General features: G+C 33.7%; 1 protein-coding gene across 3 annotated transcripts in view; it reads right to left on the bottom strand.

Moving 5' to 3' along the window:
• The window catches only part of LOC124956163 (protein Wnt-7a-like), a 43,867-nt gene extending 29,932 nt beyond the window's left edge, over positions 1-13,935 (bottom strand). The window contains exon 1 of one of the 3 annotated variants that reach the window (XM_047511632.1): positions 13,661-13,935. In XM_047511632.1, coding sequence (XP_047367588.1) covers positions 13,661-13,689 — 29 coding nt within the window. In that variant the 5' untranslated portion in view covers positions 13,690-13,935. Of the gene's footprint in view, positions 1-6,869; positions 9,403-13,660 lie in introns of those variants that run through there. The other 2 variants (XM_047511630.1, XM_047511631.1) reach the window with 2 other exon arrangements.
• Positions 13,936-14,134: the final 199 nt, after the last annotated feature.

Below are 14,134 nucleotides of genomic sequence, written 5' to 3'. Positions count from 1 at the left end.
GACGAGCTTCGTGTTCCTAAAGATAGTTTTCTCTCTCTCTCTCTCTCTCTCTCTCTCTCTGGAACTCTCCAGCAAATCCCGAACGAAGTAGTTGAAATATAATTTCGTGGATTAGCGCGGGCGTTGGTTATAAATTATTATTTTTAAGTCGAGAGTATCATATGAGAATATCCTGGGAGCGCTCACCTGTATACCCAAATAATAATAATAATAATAATAATGATGATAATAATAATAAGCACAAACACGACCCACGTTCAATTTTAAGAAAAGGACACGAAGCTCACACATAAAAAGTACTCTTAGAAAGGTGCTCCTCTCAAGGTCCTTGTATTTTAACACTAGATTTATAGTAAAAAAAATTTTCGAAGTTCATACTCCCTTCAAGTGTCAGAGAAAAATTAGATACGTATATTTTTTTTTTTAACAATTTATCTTAACATTTGTAAACAGTATACCTATATTTTAAGGTTTCAGTAGGAATAACTATAAAATTAACATCTTTTAAATATACTATTAAAAAGATATATCTCGTCTGGAAAGAAAAAAAGGGAACTGCAATGTATTTCTACAATATATCTACAGCATGTATATACAGTGATATTTCGCACTGATAAACATTTTTATTAGTTAAATAAAAAAATAAAAAAAATGGACACACTCAGTGGTAGCAGGAAGGAACGTCAAGAGAGTAGTTGACCGTTACAAGAAGGAGCTATTATGGCTAGGGAATTTTTTTAAAAAAAGATCGAGTCGCCTAGACGACATATATATATATATATAAATACTAGTTTAGTACATATATATACATATGTAACATATACGTGATAGAAAGGAGGAAACGGAAGAGAGAGAGAGCTCAATGATCACGTACCTCTCCTCGATGGGCGTTTCTCTCGATAGAGAGAGTGGGAGAGGGTGGGTGGAGAGAAAGAAAGATAGAAAGAAGAGGGGGCAGCGATTCAATTTATGTCCCGACAATGTGGCTTTGTCTCGCCAAATTATCATACATGAACCTACATGCATAATCTCTGAACAGTACATTATCATATCATAGAGAAACACGTTATAGTACCGGTTCTCCTTTCTTTCTCTCTCTCTCTCTCTGTATTTATCTATCTCTTTCCCTCTTCTTTCTTTTTTGTTTGTACTTTTTTTGTTATACGATTTGTATTTTTACGGTTGAATTTGTACTGCAATAATTTAATGAATTTTTATCTTAATGCACACATAGATTGTTTATTTTAATCATGTTTAAATTCGTATCACTCAAAAGAAAATGTATGTGTGTTGATACGAGAAAGAGAGAGAGAGAGAGAGAGAGAGAGAGAGAGAGAGAGAGAGAGAGAAAGAAAATCTTACGGTAGCACGTGTGAATAAATCTACACCGTTGGCCCACCCACGAAGAAACTTCACGATCGTTTTAACCTCGTGCCAACGTTCTCGCAGATATATTTCCATTTGCATAATGTAATCTTCGATCATCCGTCGAGGGGAAAAAGTAAAGGAGACCCCTCAGCCTCTAAAATGTCTGTAATTGCGAAGTGTTTCTCGAAAGCATGATAACTTGATGACATAAAATCGAAATTTTCTATCTTTTGATTTTATCTTTCTGATATGAATTATAATTTTTGTTCCTCGTATATTTTTGATATTTATACAAAGTTAGAAAAATAAGTTGATTAGTATAGGTATCTATGTAAAAAATTGGTACAGTGTTCCAATCTGTTTATTTTATTATTACAAACATCTATTAATTTATTATTATTACTATTATTATTATTAAATTAATGATCATAATTGTAACTAACATTGTTAAAAAAATTTGGTGGAGAAGAGTTTTAACAAATCGTGTGTTTTGAATCGAAATTACATCAATCCTCGTCTCGTCTAGATGACTTTAACAGCTGACCAAGACGTTACACGTCTTTCTTAAAGATTAAATTTATTTGGCAAACTTCCCAGAAGGGATATAATATCGAAATGAGAGAAACAAACGGCAAGCACGATGATAGGTATCGATTATTTATTAAGATTGCTTCCAACACGAATACCTTGCTGGCATAATATGTGGGACAGCGAATAAACTATGTAGTAGCAGAAACGAGACTCTCGACTTTGTACAATATATTCTCGAATGGTTAAGTCAATGCAAATTGCATACTAACTAAACGATAAATAATTCCAGTTGAATATATAACGCGAAGTCGATACATATTTTTTTTAATATGAATAATTAATTAAACGATAAATAATTTAAAATTCTAAATGAATGAATAAAAAATATATGAAGAAAAAAGAAATACGAATACATAATAAGAGAAATCGTTTCCATATGTGATTTCATTATCATCAACTATGATATCATAATTCTAATGAAAATTCTAGAGATTTTATCTTTTAATTCGAATAATTAATTAATTATATATAATAAAATAATAAAATTGGAATAATAAAAAAGTCATTTCCATGTGATTTAGTCTCATGAAGTGTATCATAGTTATAAAACAAAAATCGAAAAGATCAGTTTGAAAAGGAAGAAAAGAGAAGAAAAGAGAAGAGAAGAGCTGAGAAGAGCTGAGACGAGAGAAAAAACCGGCGAGATTTTACTTGGCCTTATACCAACCGTTTTATTGATAAACTTTATGTCCCTAGAGGATGCGTTATTTTATTGGAAAAGTTGCAGTGAATGATGTCGAAAGAACTGGAAATCGGTGAGAGGTATTCACACCTGCCACCATCTCGATATTTATTTCTCTTTCTTTTATTATTTCTTCCTTTCTTTCTTCTCTTTCTTCCTTGAAACGATCTTCATGGATGTTGGCTGCATCATCGTAATTCTCTCATGAATCCACTAAACGTGATTTCGAGAAAAAAATCATTATATTAAACGACTATCGTAGACGGATTTTAATCATTTTCTAAGACTCTCCAAAGCTACTGATCAACTGCTACACACTATTATTCTCTGTATATATATATATATATATATATATATATATATATATATATATATATATATATATATACACAGGTGTTACTAATTGTTACGATAAAAACTTCAAGCCTACGCTCACCGTTATGTCTTTTGACGAGACACTTTTAACGTCATAGTTTCTTTGCTTAGTTCATGTTTAACTTAAGTTTTGAAGAGATCTTATCTCTCTCTCTCTCTCTCTCTCTCTCTCTCTCTCTCTCAATCAAATATTTATCATTAGAATTTCAAATAGATAAAATTGTAGATATATTGTGTTTCCAATTTTTTCTTGTAAATATATTATCATTTATATTTATATAATTATTATTCTTGAAAGATAAATCATAAATATACATATATATTTATTTATTTATTTTTCAGTTTTATATACTCTCGATAAACTTATGTTTTCGTAAAATAATGTACAATTTCTGTCTCAAATCGATAATGACCGGCTGTCTACGTAATTATGACGGATTAAAGTTTATTAGATTTGACGCGCTCTCAACTATCCACTCTCAGCTCTTGGAAGTAATAAGATGATGATAATTATAATGAAGGGAAGATTATAGTGATTACCTAGACGAGTAGGACATTCTTCATACTGCATCCCTAACTCAAACGAATATCGTATATTCTTTAACTCGATATTTCGCCTAGTATTTGATAATACATTATACATTGATTATTTATTAACTTATAATTTTTTTTGTTGATTAATATTTTTTTATATACTTTATAAGTTGGAATCAATGATATAGTTTTTTTTCTTTTTTCTTTTTTCTTTTTTCTTTTTTCTTTTTTCTTTTTTTTCCATATGATTTTTTTATTAAAATTTGAGATTTCGTATCAACAATTATAATGTGATATTTTTGTTTTGTACTGTAATTAATCATAATAATTAATGAATTGTATCTCTCAACGATGGATCTCGTCGATCTTTATTAATCTTCAAAATAATCGTTAAGAACGTATAATGAAGACATGGATCGTGGATCACGAATGAATTTTTCTTATTCTTTCGTTAGGCGACGAAGTAACAGCGACGATGAATTTCCAGATACGAGCTCGTAAATCGTTTCTTCTTATTATTCTTCTTCGTGCTTTAACGATCAAAGATCGACGATGCCACACGAAGAGAACACCTTCTCGACGACGTTGAGATTCGAGTTTTACAGTAAATGTTGAACGTAGATATCTTGGCTCAACGGGCATTTGAATTACGTCGTCTCTGTCTCATCGAGTATATATTAGCGGCAAGACGAGAACGATGTACTTTGATGAAAATTATGTTCTTCAGATCGATAATAAGTTCTTCACTAAGTTACTATGAAGAAAGACATCTAATCATTCGACTCTATTTAGAATTTCCATATAAAAATGTCTATTTAGATATTTCTTTTTTCTTTTTTTAATTATGTAAAATGCAATCTAATTGAGGAGAAATTCGAATTAGAATTTGACTTCTTTGAATTTCTTTTTACAAAATATGTTAATAAATAGATTTAGTAAAATCTTTAATAATTCGATACAATTTCTGTTCAGGAATGTTTTTATCAAGTAAAATGCAATCTATAATCAAACCAAAATTAGAGTTGATCTCTTAGAGTTTGTTTCTTAATAAGATGAGGTCCACAAATATTTACCATAAAAAAAAAAAAAAAAAAAAAAAAATGTAATCTGATCGACTATAGAAATTCGATTTAGAATCCCTTATTTACCTTCCTTTCGAACATATGTTAACCAAATATCATCGTCTCTTATTTTCTTACATATCTCTCATCGATATGCTATACCAATTTTGGCAAGTTTTCAAACCTCTTGCAATCGTCTCTCCGAGAGACGAGAGGTTCGGCCACTCTGAAATATTTTAATGGTGCTTTGTGTTCTCTCTGCATTCTCTCTTTCTCTTTCTCTCCTTCTATCTGCACTCCCAAGCAGGCTCTTCCCTTATTCGAACGCTTCTTTCCATCGACCTTTGTTTCTCGCTCTCTCTTTCTTTCTCTCCTCTCATTATACTGCTTTCGGTCGACGTTTCTTGACCACTGGTTATTTTAATTGGATCTTCGCCGATGCTTTTTCTACGTTTCGTCTCCTTTCCTTTCTTCCCTTTTTTTTCTTTCATTCTCTCTTCCTTCCTTCTTCCTTCTTTCCTTCCTTTCTTCCTTCCTTCTTAACCTCCATTCGAATCTCTCCTCTTGAATACCATACCATCGGTTTTGTACTCAACCCAATCCCATCTTTGGAAATCTTGAAGAATATAAGAAAGACAAAAAGGAGTAAAATCCTTGGAATATTTCTATAGTAATCCAAACGATATATAGATTCTTATCTTTTCATCATTGGACCATTCCTATGTTTTCGCGGATAAATGTATAAAACATTTCCTCGTTAGTTCGATTATAAGATACGAGCAGTAAATTCGACACATATCCTTTTTTTCTTATTTCTTTTTTCCTTTCTTCCTTACTTTTTTCTTTTTCAAGAAGCAAGAATAATAAGGTATAGCTCGTTATTTTACTCGGGAACTTTTATGCACATATGTATATTCTTCTCGCATCTTTCTTTCGGTATCCTCGTATTTAGGAGAATTTCATGAACAAGACGAGATACTCATGTCTGTGATAGAGGTTTACTGCTTTTCCTTCACGTGTAGTACTGTGATAAGCTTTGCTCATTCGCATAGAAATCGGTCGAATTTTCTAACAGGATAAATGACATGTGTGATCGTTGGACAACGACCTTTGAAAAATTTGTCTATAAAATATCTTTGTATAGGAACACACAGTGGCACACGTGAGGGGATATCAGGTAAGGAGAAACCTGAAGAAAGAAAGGACTACCGAAGGTAACGATGAACCTAACCGGAGCATTACCATTTCTCGCTGCGGGAGGGCTCAACCTATAGAAGCTCCAACCTTATTTTACACCGTCGGATCTTAATTTAATACCACGTTCCTCTCTTTGCCTCTACAAGATCGTGGACACGTCGATGACTCTTCTCTTCACCAAGTTAGAACTTGGATCCTTATCGCGAAATATATTCTAACTAACAGATAATAAATTTCTTAGAGAGATCGTTGCTTTCTTTAGGAATTTATTTCATTCATCTTTCTCGTTCAATTCCTTCCTTCTCTAATATACTATGTACTAATGTATTATTATATGGATGCCTGCTTATTCTTCTAACATCAAATTATTTGAATATTAAAAAATGCAGAAAATATATAAATCAATGAAAAGAAAGAAAATCGAAACGAGATCCCATAAAATTAGATCGTTCATCTTTCATTCGTTTTCTTTTTTTTTTTTTTTTTATGTCTTTTTTCTTTGTTTTATTTTTGTTTAACATTAACATCATTCGTTGTTAAAAAAAAATGCGGTGTTCAGACAACGGAAGATAAATGGCCGAAGAAAATCGAAACGCGCGATCTTTGCGAAATCTAGATCGCTCATCTCCAGACTCGAATCGAGTTCGATCGAAAAGGCGATGCCCTTCGAACGTGCAGAATATTATGCGGATTCTACTCAGGTAGACATTGATAGAGGGGCTCCGTCGAGACTCGCCTATATCGATAATCGTTTTCTCTCGATCAAAGAGAAGATCATTTTTCCGATAAGCCATATTCATCACGCCTACCCCTTTCACAATCTCTATACGTCCCAATCTTTTTTATTCTGTTGAGACAAAGTTTTTTCGTTGACATTTTTGAAACGGTCAAGAGATATCCAATTCAGTGATCTTCCAAAATGATCTACTTTATTATTTTATTCGACTATTCTCGATAACATTTTCGATATGGTATTAAAAAGATTTTCAATGATTCTTCTTTGAATCTCCTTCCCTTTTTATTTATGAATTTTGGAATGATCTACAAATGAATGGGCTCACCTTGTTTGCCGTGGCTCCTGGATTTGCCCAAGAATTAGAAGGGCTATCGCGGTTGCCGCGACGTCACCACGACGCATCTCTTACATCACAATCACTTTGTTTTATCTAGAATTCGTCGAACGGATAAGAGCACGATCAATTTTCACGATTGCTCGATCACTCAAATCGGATGTTCCAACGGATCCCAAAAATGTTTCTCCTCTCAATTAAGTACATTCAATATTCTCACGATTGATTATTTCTTCACACAAGAAAAGTTTTTTCCAATCTTTCACATATATCTCAAATAAATATATATATATATATATATACATATATATTTATATTTATATATATGTTGAGAGAGAGAGAGAGAGAGAGAGAAGAGGGAGGGAGAGAACATAAAATCTTCGTGGATTTTTCGTTTTCCAAAGATCCATTCAAAGTCGATGATCGAAGGACATCAAGAAGAAGATCATGGCGATCTTCAAACAAAGACGATGATGTATTTCACTCGACGAAAGAGGGCGAAAGTGTGAAACTTCTTAAACAGCAACACATTTGGCATTTCTCAAGTGTTTGCTAACTTAACAGGATCTTCACGAGTATTTATTTGTCCAGGTTAAATACTCGAGAGAAAGGTTTAGTCTCTCGTGACTAAGCTCCTTTTAGAAAAAAAAAAGAACGAACAGGATCAGAGGAAAGATAAAAGAAGAGAAGGAAAAAGAGGCAGAAGAAGAAGAGGAAGAAGAGGAAGAAAAAGAGGATGATTCCAAATGGAAAAGAGAATCATCAGTTTGAACTGTTGCTGTAGCAAGGTCGGTAGCCTCTCTTTTCGTTCGCGTGCCAAAAGACTATTGCTCTGGTTTATCTGTCAAGTTACTTAATTAAAAACGATCTTCGATCAAGAATTATCGCTTGGAGAAAAAAGAAACATAATCTTTCCTTTTTTTTTTTTTTTTTTTTACATTCTTTTTTCAACACACTTTCGAGAACTCTATCTATAAATATTTCGAGATTATCTATGTCTTCTTTGTTCTTTATCATTCTAATCTACTCGAAGATGAATATGTTAGATCTTTATTAGCAAATAGATGCTAATACAAAAGATAATCAGAGAGCCGTGTATCTAGTGTATTATAAATCAAAATCTTAAAGAAGAAGATTATAGATACGTATGTCCTCTCTCATCGTTCTCACACTTATCCTTGTGCAATAATTTTCTCTCATTGTCCTTTTCGTTCTCCGTTTAAGAGAAACGAACTGAAGATTTATCGATCCGCACATCTTTTTCTTGTTCTTCTTCCTTCTTGGATCCCTCGAGTTCAACGCGAATGTTTCGTCGAATCTTCTTAAATCTTCGTCCTTTTTTCTTTTCTTCCTTTGCTACCGGTTTCTATTGTCTCGAGATCCTTAACACCTCCTTCCCCCCCTCTTTGCGAAAAGAATTTCTAAGAAATTCTTCAAAAATATTTCCACCGTCGGCTTTTCCTTTTACGATCGAGTACGATTATCATTCATTTTCGTCTGAATTCGTTCGTAAAATCGGTAATCTCAGTTACTGTCATAATCCGTCAAGCCTTCTTCTTCTTCTTCTTGTCAATATCCTTGCTAAGTTTGTGATACATCGTTAATCATCCGATGTCATGGCCAAGTTATTACATAGTCTCTGTTCATGTTAAAAACTTGATAGTATGTTCGACCAGATGTCTTATCTCTTTGCAACCGAAACTTTTTCTTCTTCTTCTTCTTCTTCTTCTTCTTCTTTTCAAGACAGGTTTCTTTCTTACTTGTCAAACTTGATCACTCTCTTAACTTGTACACTCTCTTTCAATTTCGGTAATACAAAGATAAAGAAAGACAGAGAGAGAAAGAGAAAGAGAGAGAGAGAGGAAGAGAAAAAGAAAAAGACGGAAACAGATAGTCAGGCTATCTCTTAATTTCGTCATTAAAAGAAATTTCTTCTTGATGTAATAAAAGTAAAAGAGAGAACGGTCAGTACTCTGATGTGATCTCGAACTGGAGCAGAGGGTAACTGTGCAAGGTGTTCGAAGTGACCCGCGTCGTTGTTCAAGGTAACCATCACCAACGGCGCCAGCGGCACTACCTTTCGAGCTATGCCACCACCACCGCTGCTACTACTACTGTTAATAGCAAGTAGCAAGTAGTAGCAGCAGATATAACACGGTGACAACAGATGAGAGCTGTAAAACTATATCACGAGCATAACTCTAATTGAGCTTTACGTATAATATTACAAGTATTATTGATATCAGATTTGTCTAATAAACTCATATTTATGCCTGATTAGGATCGTTTCATTCCGTCCTTTTTAGTTGGAAAGAAATGTTATGATGTATAATAACACTAAAACAAATGCTTAAATCTAAGCAATGATTAAGACTCTTGGTCACATGGGAATTTGAATGAGCGGTCAGAAAGTAAAGTACGTTCGGACGAGAGGAGGGCCCGCGATGGACTGGCCTCGCCAACCCAAGTCCTCCTACCTTTGGGATCAGGTCCCAGCCTCTACGATCTTACCTCTACGATCCTACCTCTACATCTGTCTCTCTCTCCTCTCTCTCTCTCTATCTCCCTCTACTTTTCTTTCCTTCTCCCTCCAAGGAGTGTTGTCCTCTCTCTCTCTCTCTCTCTCTCTATACTCTCATCTCGTATCTCCTTTTATCTTTCTCAGTCAGTCCTTTTTCCTTCTTATACTTCTTCTCTTCTTCTCTTCTTCTTTAGCTGCTGCTTCTTCTTCTCATCTCACGTCGTATCGCTTCATGCTGCTTCCTCCTCCTCCTCCTCCTCCTCCTCCTCCTTTCTCTCTCTTTCTCCCTCTCTCTCTCTCTCTCTCTCTCTCTCTCTCTCTCTTTCTCCCTTTCTCTTTCTTTCTCTCTCCCTCTCTCTTTCTATTTCTCTCTCGTTCTCTTTCCCTCTCTCTTTCATTCCCCCCCCCCTCTCTCTCTCTTATTCGTTGCTTTAGTTTGAGAGTTACCTGATGCTCCAACGCTCCCGTCCTACGTCTATATTTGCGAATTTTTTCTTATAGCAAGAGATAAGAATTGATTAGAGGGATTCGAGGTGGTATGATCGATGTTTGTTCTTTTTAAAAGTTAAATACGAAAAATAATCCGCAGAAAAATTTTTCTTATTGTGTAATATTAGATGTAAATGAATTTTGCTATGATTGTAAATAACATTGCAAAGAATGGTTAGGAGAAATAAATTTATAATGCGTTATGAACATTTCACTCCATGTTTCTGCTCTTCTTGAAGTAAAAATGTTATCAATGAGATTAAGGATTACGACCCCCATATGCCATTTTTTGAATTCCACATTTGAATAAAAGTATAGAATAGAATAATGAATGTCAGATCGATATTATAGGAAAGTTTTTCTCCCGATATAAGTGGAAGTACAATTAGCTTTTTCGAGGAATCGTAGTGGTATTACGAGAAAATAAGTTCAGGATAATTTTCTGACCCTTATGAACTTAGGCCATGCAAGAAACTCTGTGTGTTATATATCGATTATGTGAATTTTATTCTAAAAGACATGGATCCCCGTGGAAGATAGAGAAAAAGGTGTTCTCCTTTCTTTCATTTTTTTTTCGCCTGCTGAGCAATATAAAAACGAAGGGAGAACGTGGGCTTCCCTTCCACACATACAAAGAGAGAATTTTATTAATTATATATTATTACACCATAATTGCACGCGCCATATGTTTTCGGTTTTTCGAGGGTTTCGAACCTGATCATTTTGTTTTTCTTCTCTCTCTCTCTATGAAAAAGCAATTTTAGTGTTATTATTTTTCAAATTATTATTCAGATATTATTTTTGATTATTGTTTAATTATTGTATAAAGAAAAATCGATCATCGTCTAATTAAAAATAAATTTTTTATATGTTTCGTTTTAATTATTATTCTTTTTATTAATCAATGGTCATTTTTGTTACAGCTATTGTTGTTTAAAGTTATTATTTAATTATTGTATAAAGAAAGATCTCGATTGCATCATCTGACGAATGTCTATTTTTTGAATAAAAAAAATACACAAATAGAGAGATTTTATATTCTTTTTAGGAACGAAACGAGAGAATAAAATGAACAGGAATCATAGCTCAGTGCACTCACATATATGCCACGAATTTCCTATTTCCGAGTACAAAGGGAGAAAAAATGAGTGAGTGAGCGAGTAAGTGAGAAGGAGAGAAAGGATGTTCGGAAACGAATTCGTTCCGATGGAACGAGATCCATGCGATCGCACTGTGAGTTGTCATAATACAGACAAACGCTAATTGAGAGATAAGAAAACACGTTTGTGCACATAGGTTTCTCTCTGCGTTTCATAGTTAACTCGTTGCCCTTAAAAAAAAAAAAAAAAAAAAAAAAAAAAAAAAAGAAAGAAAAAAGAAAAAAAAATAGGAGGGAGAATACTCGGCATATGCGAGCGTACGAATGACGATTCCAACATGGAAAGCTGCTTTTCGAATTCCCAGATGGCACAAAAGGCCGGTATTCCTTTGTGTCGTAATAATGGACGAACGAGGCTTTCCATATAGCTATGACAAATTCGTCGATGCGCAGGTGTGCTCGTCAAGTACACCAGTAAAGTACATACATATGTATTGCGCCTACATGTATGTATATGTACTTGGATGAGAGAACGAGCTGCTGCTGCCGCTGCCGCTGCTGTTATTCTGAATGCTGCTGCTATTCTTTTGAAAGAACACCTCTCTCTAAGCCTTGTGTAGTAAACTAGAAAAAAGGGATTGAAGAGAAACCCTCTTTTAAATAATCTTAGTCCAGGTTGCCCTGATTCTGAAGGATACATACAACAGGATCTGTCTTATATAATTGGAATTTTTCCTATACTAACCAAACCTTTCTTCCTTTTTTTTTTTCCCCCTCTTCCAAATAATGTATTATTATATTTAACATCGAGTAGAACGAAATAAGAAATATAGGTACTTGAGAATTATAATTCTCGTGGATATCATAAGATATAAAGATATCGTAAGAAAAGAATGAAGAAAAGGTAAAGGGTCTCTGGAAAAGAAACCTACCCTAATCTTTTATATCTTACCGCTACAATACGAGACTGTAACTGACTAGCTCTCTTCCGAAAGGACCGTTGTACCGGGCTAACATCTGCTCGAAATAGAAACCGCTAATAAAAGTGAAGAGAGAACGGAATTGGGAAGAGAATTACGAGAGATCGAAAAGAGGCGGGGCGAACCTTGACACACCAAGGGATGCTTAGAAAAATCAAATATCATGTTAGAACGGATACTCCTCCTATCCTAAGTTTTCGATGAAATTAGAGATGTAGATATTTCGAACTATTCCTACAGACATTTACACATTAATGTATAGAAATTTTTTATATTTATGTAAGATAGAGTAATAAAGAGAAGAGTATAGAATCTTAGTCATTGGTCGCGCTAAAACCAACTCCCTTCTAACGTGGGTCGTACAAGAGCATTCGGTGGTGGTAGCAACGAGCAACAGGTCTGCTGATCTTTCCCTCTCTCTTCTCTTTCTTACGCACACTTTCGGTTACGCCCATTTCACAACTCCTTTTCGCTCCTTCATCTTCTCCCTTCCTCTCTTCCTAGTACGAAACCCCAATAAATTAGAATTAAGCAATCATAATTTATTTTCATTCTTCTTTTAAATTAATGTATACAAAAATATCCAATAAAATAAATTATAATGAATTCCTATTATTGTCACTAAATATATCCTCATTGATAAGAATTAAATAATTGAGCAGTTTTTCCTAGTAAAAATTTCCTTGTTTTTTTTTATTTTTTTTTAATACTTCATATAGAAATCAATTCTTATTATAATCATTAGAATGAAATCGTTACAGTTAAATCACATATCATGTTGTAGATATATCTAATATTTTGATCGTTATTATTTCTCTTTTCATGAGAGAGAGAGAGAGAGAGAGAGAGGGAGAGAGAGAGAGAGAAAGAGAGAGAAAGAAAGCGATTTTTAGGAGGCAAACGAAAAGCAAGAGTCCCGTTGATGGGTTCTCTCAAAGGATCTCTCTTTAAAGTGCCGCGGCCTTTCGATAATTAAAGGGCAGCCATTGTTATAGCGATTCTTTCGAAAGGGGGAAGCTTAAGTTAGATGAGAAGAAGAAACATACGAGAGAGAAAGCAAGCGAGAGAGAGAGAGAGAGAGAGAGGGAGAGAGAGGGAGAGAGAGGGAGAGAGAGGGAGAAAGAAAGAGAGAGAGTATAGTAACGAGAGTGTGTGGCTGCAAATGACGAAACGAGACTAACTCTCTCCCTTCTTGCATCTCCGTCTTGCTCGCACGCAAAAATACGTGATTTAACGGGGCCGCCACGCGAAGTCGACGATAAACGTCACCTCGAGAAATTAAAAAGGTATCCCCGTCCCAATGGGAATCGTTTACCGTGTAATATCTTCGTAAATTATTATCAATCCTCTCTCTTCTCTTGTAATGATTGCAAAATATTAAAAAAAAAATATTTCAACATGTCCCAATATAATATTATACAGTGTATAATAGTAAAAAAAAAAAAAAAAAAAATATCTAATTAGGAATATATAATTTGTAATAGTATAAATGTAGTATCAATATAGTAATATCATAGAGATAGTACAATATTTAGTATAGCATAGAATTATGCATAGTATAATACTTAGTATTATAGCATTAGTATAGCATAGTATACTATACATAATATTACTGTTATAACGTTATACTATGTATAATATGTATGCCTATATTCATATATTATTTATAATATGTATGTAATTGTAAACTTACCGTAACAACAATCGTCGAATTTCCTTCATAATTCCAAAAAAAGCTCGTTGACATATTTCAATCTCGATTAAAAGAGACGATCATGTCTAATTCGTTTAAAATAACACACTTGATTTGACATATTCACAAATTCTCTCACAAATAATTAAGATCCATATCGAACGGCTATCTTTAAACCTCAAAATCTTGATCTTGAAATGATAAAGAAATAACGAAAATATCTTTAGTAGAAATTAGTTTGATCTTCACACTAAACATTTGTATCTCTCTCTCTCTCTCTCTCTCTCTCTCTCTCTCTCTCTCTCTCTCTATGACAGATTCGATCGATTTCCCATGTAAATGTTAAAAGTAAATTAGAATAATTCGAATAGATGAAAATGAGAGATCCTATGGGAATATATACATATAGATAATATATCGTAGAAGTAAAACACATTACAGAAAAAAGCTTAGTGAATACTTGTATAAATAATC

The sequence above is a fragment of the Vespa velutina genome, chromosome 20 (assembly GCF_912470025.1).
Source record: "Vespa velutina chromosome 20, iVesVel2.1, whole genome shotgun sequence".
NCBI classification, from domain to species: Eukaryota; Metazoa; Arthropoda; class Insecta; order Hymenoptera; family Vespidae; genus Vespa; species Vespa velutina.
This window is presented reverse-complemented; position numbering and strand designations above follow the sequence as displayed.